General features: G+C 46.5%; 1 protein-coding gene across 1 annotated transcript in view; it reads left to right on the top strand.

Moving 5' to 3' along the window:
* INPP5D (inositol polyphosphate-5-phosphatase D) overlaps positions 1–22052 on the top strand; it is a 420594-nt gene that overhangs the window by 257131 nt on the left and 141411 nt on the right. Inside the window, exons 9-11 of the mRNA XM_030216155.1 lie at positions 3370–3493; positions 18853–18959; positions 20087–20189. Of these exons, the coding sequence (XP_030072015.1) occupies positions 3370–3493; positions 18853–18959; positions 20087–20189 (334 nt within the window). The remainder of the gene's footprint in view (positions 1–3369; positions 3494–18852; positions 18960–20086; positions 20190–22052) is intronic.

A 22052-nucleotide genomic window follows, 5' to 3' on the forward strand; every position in this document is an offset into this window, starting at 1 on the left:
CTCGCTATTGATCAGTTTCGACGCCCAGAAGGCGTTTGATAGGGTTGAGTGGGAATTTCTTTTTGCAACGCTGCGGGCTTATGGGTTTGAGGGGTACTTTACACAAGCAATATCTATATTATACAAAAACCCAGCGGCCAGAGTGCTGGTTAATGGCTCGCACTCTGAAAGCTTTCCGGTAAATAGGGGTACTAGGCAGGGATGCCCTTTGTCTCCACTGCTTTTCGCCATAACATTGGACCCTTTAGTGCGTGACATATTGGGGAATCCCGAGATTGAAGGGATAAAATTGGGAACCCGAGAATTTAAAATCTCAGCCTTTGCAGATGATATCCTGGTTCATCTGGATAGACCAGAGAGGTCGTTACCAGTACTGATGGAGGTATTAGCAGAATACGGTACATTCTCGGGATTTAAATTGAATATGCAAAAATCTGAGGGATTGCCTATGACTGATAAAGTAAGAGAGCAGTGGAAGGGTGAATTTCCATTGCGATGGTCGGCAAGGGAGTTTAGATATCTAGGCATTGTGCTAACTGGGGACTTGAGTAGATTATATAGACAAAATGTAGATGAGCTCCTTCAGCATACGAGATATCAGTTGGCCAGATGGGAGGGATTGCCCTTGACGGTGAGCGGGAGAGTAGGTCTCTTCGCAATGGTACTTTTCCCGAGATGGCTTTATGTGCTAAGACAGTTGCCGATTCTTGTACAGTCGAAAGATCTTAAGAAACTTAATGGAATGTTGTCCAGGTTTTGCTGGGGTGAGAAGAAGGCAAAACTCAAACTTGAATTTATGTATGGAAGAGGGGAGGAGGGAGGCTTAGGGATGCCTGATATAAGACAATATAATTGGGCATGTTTGACGAGACACCTAGCAGACTGGATATTGGAAACAGAAGAGTATACGGATTGGAAGACTGAGTATGAAATATTCAGGCCCTACCATCCATATTATTTGTTACATCTTAAGGGTAAAAACCTGCCTAAGAGTTGGAGGCAACATATTTTATTACACCCGATGCGTAGTATGTGGCAATATATATTAAAGCAATTGAATAAGAATCCACATTGTACTGACCAACTCCCAATAGTGGGGAATGCAGATTTTGGCCCGGGGAATATGCAAAAGGGGGTTGCTAACTGGGCACAGGAGGGGGTGATCTTGGTGGCGGATGTTGTGCAGGACCCGGGGAAGGTTATATCAAGAGAGACTCTGGAGGGTATGGTGGGTGCAAAGAATGTGACATGGTATGAATATCATCAGCTACATAGCTACATTATGCAATTAATTAGAAGCAAGTGTGATAGAGGAATTTATGACTTATTGGTGAACTTATTTTTACCACAAGGTAGGGAACAGACTTCGGTTTCCATACTTTATAAACAGTTAAGAATGATTGCTCCACCCCGAAGTTATGAGGTAGTGGTTCAGAAATGGTCTACTGACATGCGAGTGGAGATAAGAAGTGGGGACATAGTTAAATACCTGAAGGAGATAACACATAAAGTAACCAGTGCTCGGCATCGAGAGATACAATTTAGAATCATATTGAGAGCATATTTTTCCCCAGTGCAGGCCTATTATGCTGGAAGAATACAGGAGCCAAACTGTAGTAAATGCAACTTTCAGAGAGCTTCTGTATTTCACATGCTATGGGAATGCCCAGTAATTAGGCAGTTTTGGGGTAAAATCATGGAATATTGTGAAATATTGCTAAAAAAGAAGATACGTCTGCCACCCAAGAATATGGTGTTGGGACTGGATGAGAGTGGGCTAGTTATTCGGCAGGGGGAGCGACTCTTAATATATAAGGCTTTAATCATTGGGAAACAATGTATATTGCAATATTGGACTCAGGAAACAGGGCCATCTTATTGGCTGTGGAGGAATATGCTTCACTCATTGGTGATGATGGAGGCATATAGAGCGAGTCGTGGTCCTAGAAGTAGGCAACGATTCTGGGAGGTATGGGAACCATATGTGCAGGCCCTGTCTAGCAGAGCTCGTAGCTTACTGATGAATACTCTTACGTTGTAGTCTGGGGATTTGGGAAGGGGGGGAAGGGGGTATAAGATCATTATTTGGGGGGGATTATAAGGAATGGGAGGGGGGAGGGGGGAAGAGAGCTCCAAGCTGGAACGATTTGTGTAAGGTGGCTAATTGTATGGGTGAGACCAGCCTTATATTGAAGTGTTGATGTATATGTGTTAACTATATATGAGTGTTATTTTCAGTGGGCCAAAGGAAAGGAATTGTTAATACTCGGAGAAGGGGGGGAAGAAATTAAAAGGTATTGATGTTATGGAACTAGTTAAAGATTGTTATGGTATTATGATGACAATGTATATGTGCCTTCGTATTGGACTGTATTATTATGATCGTCAATAATATAGATTTCAAATAAACCAGTTGGTGTAACTTGAGAGAGAGGAATAAATGGTGGTGAGAAGTCGCAGAATATACTTGAAGATTATACATTTTTCATTGAATGTTTTATAGTATTCATACAGTGTTTAGACAAACATTTTTGTAATTTGTAAAATGTGATAAACTTTAAAACTTTTTAGGCAATGCATGATTTTTGAAAACTAGTGTGTAAGTTTAGTAATGAAATCATTTTGCAAAGAATTGTGAGGTAGACCCACATTTTTACAAGTTTGCCCAAGTATGTTCTTGTTTTTTTGTGCTGCAATCAGAGCATTTTTCTTTGCTAGTCTAAATCTTTTCTGTGATATTTTATTGTAGTTTCATTAAATTTTACATATGTCCCCAAAAAAAAAAAAAAAAAGAAATCAGCGTTACATTGGCCATCCTCCAATCTTCCAGTACCACTCTCGATTTTAAGGATAAATTGCATATTACTAACAATAGCTCCACAAGCTCATTTTTAAGTTCCTTCAGTACTCTGGGATGAATACCATCCAGTCCAGGCTACCACAACAAAATGGTTGCCACAGCTTCTCATAGCAGCCTCTGCCAGTCCCACTTAAATTAGCACCAGCTATTCAGTGCCGTTGTCTGGACATGGTTCAGCACTGAATATCCGAGGCTAATTAACCAGTGATGGCTAAATATTGGCCCATAAGTATTTTTAGTAAATTCACCTCTTTCAAGTGAAGTGATTTAGCCAGTATGGAAAGCATTTAAAATTGATTTTGCACAAAAACACATAAGATGAAAATTGCTCTAATATAGCAAAAGTCCTATACAATTTCAAATCCTAAAGCAAATAAATTCCAGAGAGAGATTTTGCAAACACTGGTTTCAATAAATCTTTATCATTTTTTAATGAAACTACCTTACAGTTTCATTGGGACCAGGTTCAAGATAGAGGTTATTAAACAGACTTTTCCTTTTTCCTGTAGGTAAAGTCAGAGTCTCTAGGAATTCCTCAAAAAATGCACCTCAAGGTTGATGTGGAGATGGGAAAGCTGATTATCAAAAAAGGAAAGGATGGCCCAGATGACAAATTCTACAGCAATAAGAAAAGTAAGATAACCTGTCGCCATCTCAGTGCCACTGACAGCTATGTTGTGATATATTGCCTTCTTTTTCTTGTTGGAAAAAGTGTGCATTAAATTTTCATAAAACAGGAATTTAAAAAAACCCAATAGATGTGTCACGGTTGTGGCCGTGCCCTTATGTTCAGACCTACTGTTTCTCTGTATCTAGCTCTGTGACCTCTCCAGTCTACCTTTTTCCCTATTGTTGTTCTTCCTGTAAGCCAAGTCTCGCTTTGGTCTCCCTGCTTCTGATTCATTTCCTGTTATTGTTCTTCCTGTTAGCCAAGCCTTGCTTTGGTGTCCCTGTTTTCACTTAATTTCCTACTTGTGACATCATCAGCCTACTCCTTTATAAGGACCCAGGGAGCTTTCCTACATTGCCTTTGCAAGAGGTCTCTTAATCTTGTGTTACCTGTTTAGGTCATTTCCTTGCTTGTCTTTGTTCCTGAGAATCTTGCTCCTGAAGGTCTGTTCTGTGTTTCTTTGAGTTTTGTGTTTCAATGCTTTGCTTTGTTTCTGTATGTTTGCTTTTGTACCTTGATCCTGAAAGCCTGGCTCTAGAGCCACACCCTGCCCTTGGTGTCTGTATCTGTTTGACTCTACCCTTGGCTCCTGCTTTTAGTCTAGCCCTACTTTTGACTCTTGCTATAGTTAAGTTCTGTGTTTAAGCCACTCTCTGTGTTTTAACCAAGCTCTGTTCCTGTTTTCTATATTCCCAGTTCTGTTTCCTGTGTGTGTGTGGCTCTTGTCTGTTTATTCTGAGAGTCTGTAGAAGCCGGCGTCGGCCCTGATTACTTCACTGCTATACAGCTGTGGCTGCCTCTCAGTCTGCCTGGCCTTTCCCTTTCTAGCTATGGGTGCTGGTAAACACATTGCTTCATTGTTTGTTTGTCTTTCCTTAGTCTGCTTAATCCTTTGCCTGCTATGTTTGCTTCCTGGCTCTTGAGCTCTGTTTCTGCCAAGTTCTGTTCCTGTTGTGTGTTTGAGCCAGGTTCTGCCCCTGCTCTGTGTTTGAGCTAGTTCTATTCCTGTTCCCTGTCAAGCCAAGTCCCTTTCAGTATCCTGTTCCAGTCAAGCCAAGCCAGTTTCAGAATCCTATTCCAGCCAGGCCAGGCCCGTTCCAGAATCCGTTTCCAGCCAAGCCTGTTTGAGAATCCTGACTCCTGTCCCTGCCTTGTTTATTGTCTTGCTTCTGTTATTCTTGTTGCCTAGCTCCTACCCTGTCTTGCCTGTCTAGTTGTGCTTTGTCTTGTCTCTTTCAGTCTAGTCCTGTCTAGATCCAGTCCTTGCCTTGTCCTTGTCTTGCCCGTTTCTGGAACCAGTTTTAATCTACTTCTGTGTTTTGCCTTGTCCTGTCTGGGTTCCAGTTCTGGCCCTTTGCCTTCTTTTCCTTGCCTCATCTGGATCCGGTTCTTGTGTTGTCCATTGTGTTTAGTTATCTCTGTCCTGCCTTGTTGAGTCTGTTAGTTTATCCTAGTCTAGTCTGTTCTGATTCCTACCTGTGCCAGCCCCGGTGATTTGTCTGCCAAAGCTCCAGCTTTGGTCCAAGGGCTCACCATTCCTGACAGGTGTGGCAAGATGAACATAGAACAGCCAGAGAGATGCAGAGTCCAGTACTTTGAAACCAGTTCTGTGGTAGGCATAAAATTAAAGGGCCATACCCCTTAAATCGCTCTCTTTACCTTCATCCCTTTAGCCTTCTTCCACCTCTTTATCCCTCCTTCCACCTCTTTAGCCCTCCACTAAATCATAACAAAATTTAATCATGGTCAAAAGGTTAACTAGGGTATAGGAATGTGCATTCATTTGCATACCTTAAAAAATGTATGGGGTCCTTTTACTACAGTGTATTAAGGGTAGTTTCAGTGAATGGTGTCCAATGCTTTTCTATAATGGGCACTCAAAAATGAGCTCCCATTATAGAATTAGCACTGAGTGCCAATTAACGCCCAAATTTGGGTGTCAGGACTTACACCTGCTGAAACTAGGTGTAATTCCCGGTGCCCAATTCGGGCACACATCCCCAGTATTCTATAACAGTGCATACACATTTTAGGAACGCACCTGACATGGTCATGCCCCCTTTTGGGTTATGCACTATCAGGCAGATGCTAAGAAGCAAACGCAGGCACTAGAGGCTATTAGTGCTGGACTAGCGTCTACATTTGCCTTGCCCCAGGATCAGAGCAGGTGAGCAGTTGAAATATGTTTGCTCGCTCTGACCGCTAATTGCATGCAAATGCATGCAAAACAGGGTCTCCTGCATTCCTCCCAGATGATAAGCGGGCAGCACACCAAATAAGGGTGCTACTTCCACAGCAAACCCTATGCCAGCTTGGAGCTGGTATTAGAGTTTGCCAAACAAGTGGGAGGAATGGGGGAGACCATCAAACATAGCCCTAGTGGTCCAGTGGAACCCAGAGATCCCCCAAACCCCCATATGTGTAAGGGCCTGGAGGTCCAGTAAACCTCCAGACCCCTTTCCCCCCCAAGCACATACCCCCTAACACATAATCTCCTCCACTGACTCACCCGCGCCAAACACCCTCACCCCCCTTGCCCCCCCCTTGAACACAACTCCCCCAACATCAAAAATACCATGGTGGACCAGTGGGACCTCAACACACCCCCTCCAATGTCAGCCCTGGTGGTCTAGCAGTGGGTTCCCCCCGAACTCAACCCCCTCCTCTCAAGGTTGGAGGAGGAAGAGACTACCATTCCCTTCCTCCTCTGGGTGCCACCTCAAAATGGTGGCACCCTGCGCTGTCTTGTACATCCTCGGATGAAATGGGCAGTGCTTAACTTCCATATAAGGAAGACAAGTTAAAGTTCCCTTATATGGAAGTTAAGCCCTGTTCAGTACATCCGAGGATGCACAAGGCAGGGAAGGGTGCCACCATTTTGAAGTGGCACCCAGAGGAGGGAGGGAGTGCTAGTCCCTCCCTCTAACCTTAAGGTATGAGGGGAAGGGTTGGATTGGGGGAGCTGTCGAGGGTCCCACTAGACCACCAGAATATCTTTGGTGTTGGGTCCAACTTTAACCACCACCTCCAGGAACCTCCAGGCTATTGACCCCTCCCCCTTATCATCTACTATCTCTAATCTCCTCCCCTCCATCACGTCCTCCGAAACTGTCGACAAAGCAGTCTCCGCTTACAATACCGCTCTCTCCTCTGCTTTGGACACCCTCGCACCATCCATCTCCCGTCCCACAGTGCACCAATCCCCAGCCCTGGCTGACTCCTTGCATCCGTTACCTTCGCTCCTGCACCCGATCCGCTGAGCGCCTCTGGAGGAAATCTCGTACCCTTTCAGACTTCCTCCACTACAAATTCATGCTATCCTCCTTCCACTCCTCCCTATTCCGTGCAAAACAGGACTATTACACCCAATTGACCAATTCTCTCAGCTCCAACCCTCGTCGTCTCTTCACCACCCTTAACTCCCTCCTAAAAGTGCCCCCCGCTCCTACTCCCCCTTCTCTCTCTCCTCAATCGCTGGCCGACTATTTCCGCGACAAAGTGCAAAAGATCAACCTTGAGTTCACGAACAAGCCACCACCTCCTCTTCACCCTTTAACCCTCTCCCTCAACCAACCTACCCAGGCCTCTTTCTCCTCTTTTCCTGAGATCACCGAGGATGAAACTTCCCGCCTTCTTTCCTCCTCGAAATGCACCACCTGTTCCTCTGATCCCATCCCCACCAACCTACTCAACACCATCTCCCATACTGTCACCCCCTCCATCTGCCGCATCCTCAACCTCTCTCTCTCCACTGCAACTGTCCCTGACACCTTCAAGCACGCCGTTGTCACACCTCTCCTCAAAAAACCTTCACTTGACCCTACCTGCCCCTCCAACTACCGCCCCATCTCTCTTTTACCCTTCCTCTCCAAAATACTTGAGCGCGCCGTTCACAGCCGCTGCCTTGATTTTCTCTCCTCTCATGCCATCCTCGATCCACTTCAATCCGGTTTTCGCCCTCTGCACTCGACAGAAATGGCACTCTCTAAAGTTTGCAATGACCTGCTCCTGGCCAAATCCAGAGGCCACTACTCCATCCTCATCCTCCTCGATCTTTCCGCCGTGTTTGACACTGTCAATCATGATTTACTTCTGGCCACGCTGTCCTTTTTTGGGTTCCAAGGCCCTGTCCTGTCCTGGTTCTCCTCTTATCTCTCCCACCGCACCTTCAGGGTACACTCCCATGGATTTTCCTCCACTCCCATCCCACTATCTCTTGGAGTTCCCCAGGGATCTGTCCTTGGACCCCTTCTTTTCTCAATCTACACCTCTTCCCTGGGCTCGCTGAACTCGTCTCATGGTTTTCAGTATCATCTTTATGCTGATGACACCCAGCTATACCTCTCCACACCTGACATCACCGCGGAGACCCAGGCCAAGGTATCGGCCTGTTTATCCAACATTGTGGCATGGATGTCCAACTGCCACCTGAAGCTGAACATGTCCAAGACCGAGCTCCTCGTCTTTCCTCCTAAACCCACTTCTCCTCTTCCTCCACTCTCTATCTCAGTTGATAACACCCTCATCCTCCCCGTCCCATCTGCCCGCAACCTCGGAGTCATCTTCGACTCCTCCCTCTCCTTCTCTGCGCATATCCAACAGACTGCCAAGACCTGTCGCTTCTTCCTCTTCAACATCAGCAAAATTCGCCCTTTCCTCTCTGAGCACACCACCAGAACTCTTGTCCACGCTCTCATTACCTCTCGCCTTGATTACTGCAACTTACTCCTCACCGGCCTCCCACTCAGCCATCTATCCCCCCTTCAATCCGTTCAGAACGCTGCCGCACGTCTTATATTCCGCCAGAACCGATATACTCATATCACCCCTCTCCTCAAATCACTTCATTGGCTTCCGATCAGATATCGCATACAATTCAAGCTCCTCCTCCTTACCTACAAATGCTCTCAGTCTGCGGCTCCTCACTACCTCTCCACCCTCATCTCCCCCTATGTTCCCGCCTGTAACCTCCGCTCACAGGACAAAGCCCTTCTCTCAGTACCCTTCTCCACCACTGCCAACTCCAGGCTCCGCTCATTCTGCCTTGCCTCACCCTATGCCTGGAACAATCTTCCTTTACCCATACGCCATGCTCCCTCCCTACCCATCTTCAAATCTCTGCTTAAAACTCACCTCTTCAATGCTGAAATATAGAATGCCCCAATCTATCCACCCTATCAGATTAACTGTTCACTCGTCCTCTAGATTGTACACTTGTCTTTAGATTGTTCTCTTGTCTTTTAGATTGTAAGCTCTTTGAGCAGGGACTGTCCTTCTATGTTTAAATTGTACAGCGCTGCGTAACCCTAGTAGCGCTTTAGAAATGTTAGTTAGTAGTAGTAGTAGTGTTGTGGGGGAGGGGGTGAGAGGCCTGGAAGTCCACTGGACCTCCAGGCCTTGTGTTTGGCAGGGGGGTCATGGGGGGGGGGGGGGGTTGGGCTTTAGGTTTGACAGGGAAGATTGTGCCTTGATTGCATGCCCAGGCACAATCTTCCTGATGATCAACGCTAATAATGCGCCTAAATTTGCATGATATTAGTGTTGATCATTGGGGAGTTACTTCCCCGCACTGCTCCAGCAATATTTTTACAGCACTGTTTTGGAATAGCATGAGGAATTGATCATCTGCCCCATGGGATTTGGGCACACATTGTTATAGAATAGCACATAGCAAGATAAATGTGCAAATTCAAATTCAATTAGCACCCAATTATTGGCATTAATTGGCTCAATAGCCAATTAAGTTGGGCACACCTCTTGGATTGGCAGTTGCAGTTATCGTACCTTAATACAAGAAATTAATATGTGCTATGTGCAAATTTACCACAGCACCTATTAGGGAGAGTCTCTTATTAAAGTGTGCAGTACCCTGATTACAGTTACTCCAGATGCACTTAGAACATCCTAGTGGACCTGCACTAACTGCAACATTATTGATTAACGTGCGGTAGTTGCCGTGCACTAACTGCAATATACTTTCCAAATACATTCTGTGTCCAGTCCCACTTACTTATGCTCTCTAGCACCAAATTCCCTTAATGCATGAATTATCATACACAAAAGCAGTTACCGTGGCTGTGTAGTAGCAGTTAACATGCTTTAGTAAAGAGGTCCCTTAGTGCATGTAAAAACAATTTAATGCTTGTATTAATGTGCATACAATCAGTTTACTTTTGCTAAAAAGTTCTAATGCATGTTCAAAGGTTTTAAGAACCAAAAATGTCCACAAATCATGAAAAGCTGAAACCAAACATTTTTGACAATGTACATTTATACTAAGTTAAAATCTGAGGGGAAAAAAACTCTTGCTGAAAAGGAAGCAGCACTTAAACGTTTAAAAAAAAAAAATCACCTTCTAACTTAGTAAGAAGAGTTGGTACATAAAGATCAAAATGCCCATTCTTCCTTAGCATCCCTCCTGACTGGTCCAGATGCATGTGTTTACGCACTCCTACCAGTGGCGTAGCCAGAAGTCAATTTTTGGGTGGGCCAACAGGTTGGATGGGTGGGCACTAGACAGTGGTGTGCTGGTAAATGTTTAACAACAGGCTCTCTCCCCAGTCCACCTCTGCACCTCCCCTCAAAATTGCAGAGCTGGCTATAGCCGGGGAGAGAGCCTGGGGGGGGGGCAATGCATTACTGTCTCCAGGAAAAAAAAATTAAATGATCCCAGGTTCCAATTTAATTCATGCTTAATGTGGGATAAAATGCCATAAATAAGTAAATAAATATAAACTTTTAATGTTGAGCACCTGATTCTCAAAGTGGACATATTCCAAACACTATAATGAAAATAAAATGATTTTTTTTCTACCTTTGTTGTCTGGTGACTGTTTTTCTGATCATGCTGGCCCAGTATCCGATTCTGCTGCTATCTGTCCTCTTAACTCCGTTTCCAGGGCTTCCTTTCCATTTATTTCTTTACTTTCCTCCTTTCTTCTTCATTTCTTGCTCTATATCCATAAGTAAAAGCTGGGTCCTCTGCAGACTTGACTGTCTAGTGGATCCAGTTTCTGCCTATTTTCTTCATCCATGTGCAGTTTTTCTCCTCTCTTCCTTTTCCCTCATCTCATCTCCTTCCTCATTCATCCAACCCCTCCATCCATGTCCAGCATTTCTTCTCTCTCCCTTCCCTCTCTTCCATCCATGTCCAGCAACCCTCCTCTCCCCTGTCCTTCCCTCCATCCATGTCCAGCAACCCTCCTCTCCCCTGTCCTTCCCTCCATCCATGTCCAGCAACCCTCCTCTCCCCTTCTTCCACCATATCCAGCAGCCCTCCTCTCCCCTTCTTCCACCATGTCCAGCAACCCTCCTCTCCCCTTCCCTCCATCCAGCAACCCTCCTCTCCCCTTCTTCCACCATGTCCAGCAACCCTCCTCTCCCCATCCCTCCATCCAGCAACCCTCCTCTCCCCTTCTTCCACCATGTGCAGCAACCCTCCTCTCCCCTTCCCTCCATCCAGCAACCCTCCTCTCCCCTACTTCCACCATGTGCAGCAACCCTCCTCTCCCCTTCCCTCCATCCAGCAACCCTCCTCTCCCCTTCTTCCACCATGTCCAGCAACCCTCCTCTCCCCTTCCCTCCATCCAGCAACCCTCCTCTCCCCTTCTTCCACCATGTCCAGCAACCCTCCTCTCCCCTTCCCTCCATCCAGCAACCCTCCTCTCCCCTTCTTCCACCATGTCCAGCAACCCTCCTCTCCCCTTCCCTCCATCCAGCAACCCTCCTCTCCCCTTCTTCCACCATGTCCAGCAACCCTCCTCTCCCCTTCTTCCACCATATCCAGCAACCCTCCTCTCCCCTTCTTCCACCATGTCCAGCAACCCTCCTCTCCCCTTCCCTCCATCCAGCAGCCCTCCTCTCCCCTTCTTCCACCATGTCCAGCAACCCTCCTCTCCCCTTCCCTCCATCCAGCAACCCTCCTCTCCCCTTCTTCCACCATGTCCAGCAACCCTCCTCTCCCCATCCCTCCATCCAGCAACCCTCCTCTCCCCTTCTTCCACCATGTGCAGCAACCCTCCTCTCCCCTTCCCTCCATCCAGCAACCCTCCTCTCCCCTTCTTCCACCATGTGCAGCAACCCTCCTCTCCCCTTCCCTCCATCCAGCAACCCTCCTCTCCCCTTCTTCCACCATGTCCAGCAACCCTCCTCTCCCCTTCCCTCCATCCAGCAACCCTCCTCTCCCCTTCTTCCACCATGTCCAGCAACCCTCCTCTCCCCTTCCCTCCATCCAGCAACCCTCCTCTCCCCTTCTTCCACCATGTCCAGCAACCCTCCTCTCCCCTTCCCTCCATCCAGCAACCCTCCTCTCCCCTTCTTCCACCATGTCCAGCAACCCTCCTCTCCCCTTCTTCCACCATATCCAGCAACCCTCCTCTCCCCTTCTTCCACCATGTCCAGCAACCCTCCTCTCCCCTTCCCTCCATCCAGCAACCCTCCTCTCCCCTTCTTCCACCATATCCAGCAACCCTCCTCTCCCACCATGTCCAGCAACCCTCCTCTCCCCTTCCCTCCATCCAGCAACCCTCCTCTCCCCTTCTTCCACCATATCCAGCAACCCTCCTCTCCCCTTCTTCCACCATGTCCAGCAACCCTCCTCTCCCCATCCCTCCATCCAGCAACCCTCCTCTCCCCTTCTTCCACCATGTGCAGCAACCCTCCTCTCCCCTTCCCTCCATCCAGCAACCCTCCTCTCCCCTTCTTCCACCATGTGCAGCAACCCTCCTCTCCCGTCTGCCCTGTTTCCTTCCCGCCCCCCCTTTAAATATTACAGTTTTGCTGGAGTCGCGGGCAGCCGGCATTGAAGACATCGGCAGGCTTACGCCGGTTCCAGCAGCCTTCCCTTCCCTCGTTGCAAGTCGGATGATGGCTCCGCCCTCGTAGAAACAGGAAATACATCAGAAGAGGGCGGAGCCATCATCCGACTTGCAACGAGGGAAGGGAAGGCTGCTGGAACCGGCGTAAGCCTGCCGATGTCTTCAATGCCGGCTGCCCGCGACTCCAGCAAAACTGTAATATTTAAAGGTACAGCGGGCGGCGGCGGGGCAGTGGCGGGCTGGGGCGTCTATGCTGCCGTGAGAGAGAGGGAGGCAGATGCGGGATCGGAGCTCAGCCTGCTCCCTCCGCTCCACTGCCTCCACTGCTGGGTGGGCCTGAACCAAAACTGGGTGGGCCTGGGCCCACCCAGGCCCACCCGTGGCTACGCCCCTGACTCCTACTAGTAGATAGAGACTGAGAACTTCTGACTTGAGAGTGATCCAATACCTGTCCTGTACAGTCCACAGCTAGCCAATAGTTTTCAGTTTCCAGCAGATGGTAGGCGTGGCTTAGTCTGGGGAGTCTAGATTTGGTTAAGGTAGGCTGGTGAATTGGTTTGGTTAAGGTAGGCTGGTCCTCTTTAGGTCAGTGGACTAGGTTTAAAAGAAATAAGGAAGTAAAGTAAGATTTGGCATTTTGTTTAACCCGCCTAGGTATTACCATGGGGTGCTACACCTAGGTGTCTAAGTCTTTCCCCTCTCCCTCTGTCCCTCTTTATTGTCCTTTAAGGGATATTGTGAGGAGTGGTGTGTGTGCCTCAGCTTCCCTTCCCTCCCCAACTTGGGGAGGGGGGACCTAGAGTGACTGTGTGGGGACAGACAAAAAGCAGGAATGAGTATACTTTACCAAGGAAACTGCATTCTCCAGTTATCTGTTATTTCTCCCTTCTGCAGCCTGATGATTGTGTAGGTATGGGGGGGGGGGGGAGTCAGAGCACTGGCAGGATCAGGCACAGTACTCCAGCATGAGCAGTGAGAAGCCATGGCTCTGCTGCTCACCCGACTGGTGTGGAGTGGAGGGGCCTTGTGATAGTTGCTATCTCTGCAGCTCTAAGCTGGGATACAGCACTGTGATGGCCAACACCACAGTTGCAGAAGGAGCCTGGAGTACAGTGGAGAACATGGGCATGGACCTGTCTTCTGAGGTAGCAGGGAGCCTGAAAGTTGCGGGAAACATCACCATTTCAGATGCAGCCCATGCACCTGAGGACCCACCACTTCTGAAAGCTGTGAAGCCATTTTAAGTGGAGAGAATCAATAGCAGAGAGGTGGGGGGAATCATCTGGTGGGTAGGATTTCTTCTGAATTTCACACTTTTGATGTACAAGGCCTTCTGTTTGAGAAAGGCAGGAGAACAAGTGACTGACTTGCAGAAGGACATGTCTATTGGTCAAGGAGCACCAAAGAGGTAGAGGGTAGACTGAGGCTTAGGTTTGGAAGATTTCAGGTCAGTGCAGTCAGGAAAGAATCTGATACAACCAAGGGATGTAGGGAAAGGCTGGAAAGCAGGTAGAAGATAGTTGGGCTGAGGAGTTGCCCCTGGGAGAAGACTCCTTGGTAGTGCGCGTTTTCCATAGGAACTAATTTCTAAGGTGTCTTCAGCCCTCAATCTGTCATAGGAGAGCAAGGGTGACAGGACTCAGAAGGTAGATCCCCTGCTTGAAGGTATAAGGAAGCCTGCCTGGTTATTCCTCATGCAACAGGCTATTTGAGATATGATTTTGTCTGAATGAGACCCCCCAGAAGTGGGCTTCAAGGTCAGTATTTCCATAGTGAGGATCTATCCAATTCCTATAGAAGATAGAGAAACTATTAGGCTCCCAAATTAGACGTGGTGGTTTCAGCAGTGACACAGAAAATGACTATCCTGGTAGAAGGAGGCACCACACTGAAGGACCTACAGGATCATTGAAGCCCTCCTAAAGCAGGCCTTCAATGCTTCAGCCTTGGCTTTGAAGGCAGCAGTCTGCAGTAGTTATGGGCATGAAAAGGTGTCAGGCCAACAGATGAGACCTTCCTGGGGGACTAGGAAGTGCACAAAATTTGATAGGGCTTAGCCTTCATGGTAGATGCCTTTTATGATCTGATTAGGGCTTTGGTGAAGGAGATGTTTCTGGTATTAGCACATAGATCTCTGTGGTTGCACAGTTGGTTTGTGGATGTGACATTGAAACTCGGTTGAGCAAACTCCCATTTAGATAGAAATTGTAGTTTGGAGAAGATCTGGACAAGTTAGTAAAGATTTTAGAGAAATCCAAGGTTTCAAGACTTCTGGAAGATAAACTGGCAGATGTTATCACTCAGGAAGAATCAGTAGGGTGCAATGGAGCAGATTTTTTCAGAGCAATCAAGCCTTTCAAGGAACCATAGAGGTGGTCAGGAGGCAGGAGTGGTAGCTCCATCTGGAGGATCACAATGAAGATGTCAGGATATAACTGCTAGTAGCAAATGGTGGTCGGTTGAAAGATTTCTACCAGAGGTGTCCTCTGGTTATTTTTTATTTTATTTTTGTTACATTTGTACCCCGCGCTTTCCCACTCATGGCAGGCTCAATGCGGCTTACATGCCATGGAACAGTTGGGCCTCGAGGTAATTTGCAAAATGTTTGCCCTGGAGTTTGTGTGGCCTTTGCTGGATGGTTTCCTAGAGTCTCCCTGTTGCTCCACTCAGGGAGACTTTGCAAAGGCTGATACAACTGCAAGCAGTGTACTGGTACCCATCCCTCTGAGGGAACATGGCACAGGAAGGGTTTGCTTCATGGTTCCCAAGAAGGAAGAAAGGAATTTCTTGGCATATCTTAGACCAAAAGCAACTAAACAGGGCTGTTAGGATTTCCAAGTTTTGAAGGGAGACCTTGTGGTCAGTCATCATAGCAGTCAGGCAGGGAGACTTCCTGATGTCCTTGGACCTAATGAAGGCATATTTCCATATAATAATTCATCAGGGACATTAGAACTGTTCTTTGTTTCACTGTTTTAGAGCAGAATTTTCAGTTTTGTGATCTGCCATTCAGATTGGCAACACCACCAAGGGTGTTTGGTAAGCTGATAGTAGTGATGGTAGCAGCCTTGCACAAGGAAGGCATCTTAGTACATCTTTATCTAGATAACTTGCTGATCCAAGCAAAGCACTTTCAAGAGAGCAAACAGGGCTACCTCCAGAGTGGTGCAGCTCCTGATGCAGTTGGTGTGGGTGATCAATTCAGCCAAGAGCAAATTGAGTTGATCTCAGGTGCTAAAATACCTTGGGGTACATTTTGACTCTTGACAGGGGTGAGTATTCCTGCTGAAGGCAAGAGTGCAGAAGCTGCAGGCACAGGTCCAAAATCTTCTGAGCAGCAGGAGACCACAGGCTCAGGACTACCTTCATGTTTTGAGATCTATGGCAGGGACTCTGAAAGTGGTTCAGTGGGCCAGGGTCCACAAGCATCCATGCCAAGTAGCCCTCCTTTCTCAGTGGCCTTTTCAGAAATTGGATGTGAGGCTCTCTCTCCAAGAGCAGGTGAGGAGCAGTCTGGCGTGGTGGTTTTAGAGCTCCAACTTAGAACAAGGCATGAGTGTGGAACCTCTGGAATGGATGGTTGTAATGACAGATGCCAGCCTGAAAGGCTGAGGAGCCCACTGTCTGAGGCAGGTGGTACATAAACAGACTGGAGACCAAAACAGTACTTCTGGTGCTCCAAGCTTTTCAGTGGTTGCTCCAGAGCAAAACGGTGCACGTACTATCTGACAATGCAATGGCAGTGGCCTATGTAAATTGCCAAGGTGGCATGAAGAGTCTCCAAGTGGCAACAAAAGCTGCAAGCCTGATGATCTGGGCAGAGAGTCATTTGTTGGATCTCTGGAGAAAGGAGAAAAAATAGGAATGGAATTGCAAGACTGAGATACTGAGAATAGCTATGTGGAGAGTGATGAGGATAAAGTGAACTTGCTAAACAAATACTTCTCTTCGGTGTCCACGGAAGAAAATCCTGGAGAAGGACTATGGTTGGTGGTAGAGGGTATATCTGGGAAAGGAGTAGATATTGCGTTGTTCACGGAAGAAAGTGTTTATAAATGGCTTGAAAATCTGAAAGTGGACAAAGCTATGGGGCCAGATTGGATACATCCCAGGGTACTGAGGGAGCACAGAGAAGTCCTGGCAGGACCTTTTAAAGATTTATTTAATAGATCTTTAGAGACAGGATAGGTACCGAGGGATTGGAGACGAGCAGATATGGCCCCTCTTCACAAAAGTGGAGACAGGGAAGAAGTGGGAAACTACAGGCTGATAAGCCTCATGTCGGTAATGGAATCGCTGCTAAAGGAGATGGGACAAGATTTGGGAGAGTATGTAAAATTATAAGGATTCAGTTAATTGTCTTTTATCATTTGATTCAAAAATAGGGGGGAGAACAGAAGGCATACCTCCTTTATTTTAATTAAGCTGCAGATTGCATGCACAAATTTGGGCGCATATCCAATTTACACATGCAATTTGAGTAATGCACTTATTAGTACCAGTAATTAGGCGCTAACAATCAATTATTGGTGCTATATGGCACCAATTTGGAGTTACATTCAAATTTTGCTAAGGGTTATTCTGTACAGATGGGGGATCCACACCGAATATAGGTTTGGGGATTTACGCCAGGTTTCAGTTGGTGTAAATCCTCACGCCTAAAAGTTGGGCACGGATCCTGGCACTATGCGCTATTCTATAAACAGCACCCAACTTGGAGCACCATTTGGGCGTCATTTACTGAGTTTAGCCCTGAAGCCCAAATTCTATACATTGCGCCAAAAAAATCGGCACAATATTTAGAATTGCACTTTTATAAAATTGTGCTTGGCTTCATGGTTTTGTGTGTCATGTAATCTGCATAAAAATCTGTACCATTTATAGCATACACTTACCTTTGTTCCACACTACATATAGAATCACCATCATCACATCATGACGCCAATTTGATGTCAGCACGTAAAGACCTCATGATGTCATGATGTGATGTGTATGGGGACAGTATCAAAAATGGCTTTGCGCAGAAGACAGCCAAATTTTACTTAGGCAGATACAGTAATATTGGCTAGGCTGTTTCTCCACAAGGAGAAATGGTACTTTGTCCTCCCAAGCCACAGAAGATCATTTCTTAGGTATAGGAGGGCCTGGGAGAGAGTAACCAAATGCCAAGATATAATAGTGCCATACTCCATGCAGAACCTTTAAGCACAGATAATATGTCCACTAAAAGTAAAGGCAATTCTTTGCCTGGGGAATTGCGCCTGTTGGTAACAGAGGTCAAGGCCAATTACAGTGTCCTCTATGGAGACACAGCAAACCAACCAGCATCAGTAGACAACTTGCTATCTGGCAGTGTATCTGCGATAGGGTTAATTCAATCTACCAACAGAACTGTGGAGTACAGCATCTAATAAAGAAATGGCATATTCCTAGCGAGGTCTGTGACAAGCACCATCAGAGAGAGGCAGAGGGATCCAATAGCACAATCACTCTTAGTGCCCTGGAAAGGGAAGTACTATCCACAGCTGGCCCTGGAACGGTGGCTGGAGTTGAAGGCCGGGACATAGCCCACAGGCAGTGAGGTAAGACTAAGCACCATATCTCCCCAGTGGCCTCAGGAACGTTATGCTATAAGGGACTCTGCCTCTCTCATGGACCCTGCTATGCATATCGCTGACATTGTCTTTCCTTGGCTCCTCCATCTCACAGGTGACCTATGGCAGATGCTACTACCAGATATCAACTTAAGTATTGGCTCTGTTCTGTCAGACTGCGTCCCCATAGAGGACATTGCTTTTGTTGGGAGAGTGGGGGAATGAGTTATTTTTGGTTTGTTTAATGACAGTTGTCTACACTTTAGTTTGTTATTAGGGTGGGAGAGGAATGGGGGAATGGGTTATTTTTGGTTTGTTTCATGACAGTTGTCTACAAGTTTAGTTTGTTACTGGGAATAAGGTTATGGGAGGAGGAGGGTTGGGGGAATGTGTTATTTTTGATTTGTTTCATGACAGTTGAATTTGTAATTTTTTTGTTCAATAAAAATGTTCTAACCATTTGCAGTGTTACTGTGTCTGCATCAATCCTTCCCTCTTTGTTGGGTCTGTTTCTGCCTCTTTGTTGGGTCTGTTTCTGAGGTGCCTCATCTCCCTCATCTGCACTGTCACTTTCCTTCCTGACTCAGGCATGCAGCACCTCAGTGCTAGGTTAATGCAACATAATTCATGATTTTCACATACTTGGGTGGACCTGTACAGCTCTACCACCCCCCGCCAACAGCTCCAGGGAATGGAACATCGTAGATACCTTCAGCTGATGGGGCGTGGGCATCCCTGCTGCTGCTTAATGAACTTGAGCCTTAAGTGAACAGGCTTAGGCTCACTCAGGCCCACCTGTGGCTACACCCCTGCTGTATACCCCAGTTATTGGAATCATATCAACACTATTCAAATTATAATGTATCATATCCTTAGGTGGCTGTATTTCATTCATGAGTCCTTATTTCTAAGTCTTGCAGCTGATCAAGTCCCAGAAGTTCCCCAATAAACTGGTGATTTTGACGGAGACAGAAAAAGAGAAGACCCAGAGGAAAGAATATGTTTTTGCTGATTCCAAGGTTTGTGTTGGGAACAGAATTTATGCTGGGTGTCAGGGTTCATAATTTAAAATCCCAGACTGCTGAGGACAATAGGTGTACTCAATGCCTAGCTGCAGTAAGTTAATGACATGTACGGACTAATTCTTGTGCAGGTCAATATTCAAAAGCACTTATCTGAATAACAGCACATGCTTCTAAAAGGGATTTTCGGTAGCAGTATTCAGATAATGCGGATGAATTTCCTTACAGACTGCCTTGGCACTGTGGAGTAATTCTATGACTGGGTGCCTCCATTTAAGGCTACATCGTAGGAGCCTATTCCACAATGGAACCTAGATGCCTAGATTCTGTTATAGAATACTAGCATAACCCAGTATCAGCACACCCAGAATGTAAGCCAACTTCACTTATGCCTGCTCTATGTCTGATGAGACTGCAGGCACATAAATACAGCAGGAGCATGTGTAAGTAGGCTCATGTCCCTCCCCTATGAACGCCCACCCTTGCAGATACCCATTGTGTAACTTAGGTGGGTATTTAAAGAACACTGCTTAGGCAGAATGTTGCCATTTACACGCATATGTGCACACATACATGTGTATATATCATTATTCAAAACATTTGTGCACATAACACAAGTGTAAATGTGAGCGCCCTGTATATACAATTGCCCTTCACCTAGATAGTGCTGTGCGGTATGGATGTAGCCAAGATGGTCCTGGAAGTTATCTGGATAGTGGAAATATCTGTATAAGTTATCCAGATAATTTAGGACCAATAGAAAGCTATTATCCAGAAAAGTTCAGTGGAACTGAATATCTGGATATGTTTTGACTGCTGCAGCCAGCATTTAAAAAAAAGCCAACACTGTCACGGTTATTATTATTACTGCTATTTGTATAGCACTATCAGTTGTATACACTGCATTGCAGATACATATACCCTGCATGACATCTTTGCGGCCAATAATTAAATCCTTGTCTCAGAAGCAATCTGATTCAGAAAAGAAGAACATTGTATGAGTGGGTGAAATGAGGAGAGGTAGGGGAGAGGAAATGCAGTCTATCTCTCTCTTATCCTGTGTATGAGAAGCTACTGATGGAGGGGAAATGATTTTGTTTTCTTGCCTGTCCATTTATCAACAGAAGAGAGAAGGCTTCTGCCAGCTTCTCCAGCAGATGAAGAACAAGCATTCTGGGCAGCCGGAGCCAGACATGATCACTATATTCATTGGCACATGGAACATGGGTTAGCAATTACCTCATTTACAGAGCCTGCCCAGTCAAGACCAGGTGTCCAGGCTAATGGCAGAGCTGAGTATTTACATGAACTTTATTTTTAATACATACCAGGACTCTGAAGTTATTATAATTTTGGAGCCAGGAATCAATTGTTCACTGATGGAACTTAGCTTTGTGGAACTAGTATTACTTGTCTTTTACTGGATCATCACAAATAGTTACCTAAATGCAGGTATTTCAGAAAGCTGAGTTATAACTTTTACAATATTTTCATTTTTAAAGGGTCAGTTTATATATATCTCTACAGGGTAATTCATATTTTTACAATCAAGTTGATATTCTAGCAGTGGCTACCAAGAGGGCAGTTCTATATGTGGGCACTGCAGCGCAGTGTGTCTATTTTTTAACAGCATCAGATCAGGGCACCCATATTCCATTATATATAACCAGCATAACCCAGTATCCAGGCACCTTCTATTTACATGCCTCCAGCACTGTTCTCTCTAAGCTGAGCGGGAGTCCTTCACCTACTGTCCTGCCAATGGGGGGGGGGGGGGGGGTGCTGTTTCACTGTCACATTTTCAACAGTAAGAAACAGTAAGAGACAGGGAACCTGCCTGTCCTTAGACATTGAAAACACAATATTGATGCACTGCCACCCACTGGCAGCAATGCAGTTGGAAGACACACTCAGCTTAGAGGGAACAGTGACCTGCAGTTACACCAGCCATAGACCTGGTGTAACTGCAGGTGCCTAAATGGGGCAAGGGCACACATAACTTACAGAAGTTGTACGCAAGGGTGGCCCAAGACAGTGTGCCGCCTGGTGCAGAAAATAAGCTGATGCCCCGGCTCCTCCATCGCAGCTCCCCACCCCACCCTCCCCTCCCCAACCCCCTTCCCTGAAATTATCTTCTCTTGTTTTTTAAAAGAAGGCAGGGGCAGTGACTGACATAGGCTGCCCTGCCACCAGTCCAGTTCCTTCTCTCTACTGTGGGCGGCCCACCCCTTTGACATAATTTCCTGTTTCCTCAGAGAGGCAGGCCACCCAGAGTAGAGAGAAGGGGCTGGGACCGGCGGCAGGGCAGCCTATGGGAGTCACTACTGTCGCCTTCTGTTGAAAAACAAGAAAAGAAAAAGGTAATTTTGGGGAAGGGGATTGGGGTGGGAAGGGCTGGGAGCAATGCTGCTTCACAAGAGTGCTGTTTGAGTCCCCTGCCTCAGGTGGCCTAATGGTAGGGCCGCCACTGGTTGTACGCGTAAGTAACAGCACAGCCCTTGCACCTCCTATGCTAGACCAATGTGAATGCCCCCCTTTAAATTTATATAATACTCCACTTACATGTATCATTTATAGAATAGCGCTTATTCCCTTTTGTGCCACTCACATGCGTAAGTGTACACTTACCCATGAAAGTGCTGGTATTCTGTATATTTATGCCTGCAAGTGACACTTAAATGTGGATGCCCAGTTATGGAATTGCCCTTACATGTGTAAATTCCCTCTCTGAATTTTCAGTGGCACTTTCCTCCAAATTCAATAAATGGCTCCCAAAGTTAGGTACACAATTGGGTGTGCAGTTATAGAATAGGGCCAGTTATGCGCGTAACATAGTTAACTAATTAGCCATAACTTGGCAAATTATTGGTGATAACCTCTGTTCCTTCAAAGCTGAGCGAGAGTCCTCCACCTACAGTCCTGCCACTTGGGGGTGCTGTTTCACTATCATGTATTCTGTAGTGAGGACAGGCAAGCTCTGCAGGACTCCAGAGAACCTGCCTGCCCCTAGTGATTGAAAACACAGTATTGAAACACCACCACCCACTGGCAGCAATGCAGACGGAGGACTCCTGCTTAGCTTTCAGGGAA

Source organism: Microcaecilia unicolor, chromosome 10 (assembly GCF_901765095.1).
Source record: "Microcaecilia unicolor chromosome 10, aMicUni1.1, whole genome shotgun sequence".
Taxonomy (NCBI): Eukaryota; Metazoa; Chordata; class Amphibia; order Gymnophiona; family Siphonopidae; genus Microcaecilia; species Microcaecilia unicolor.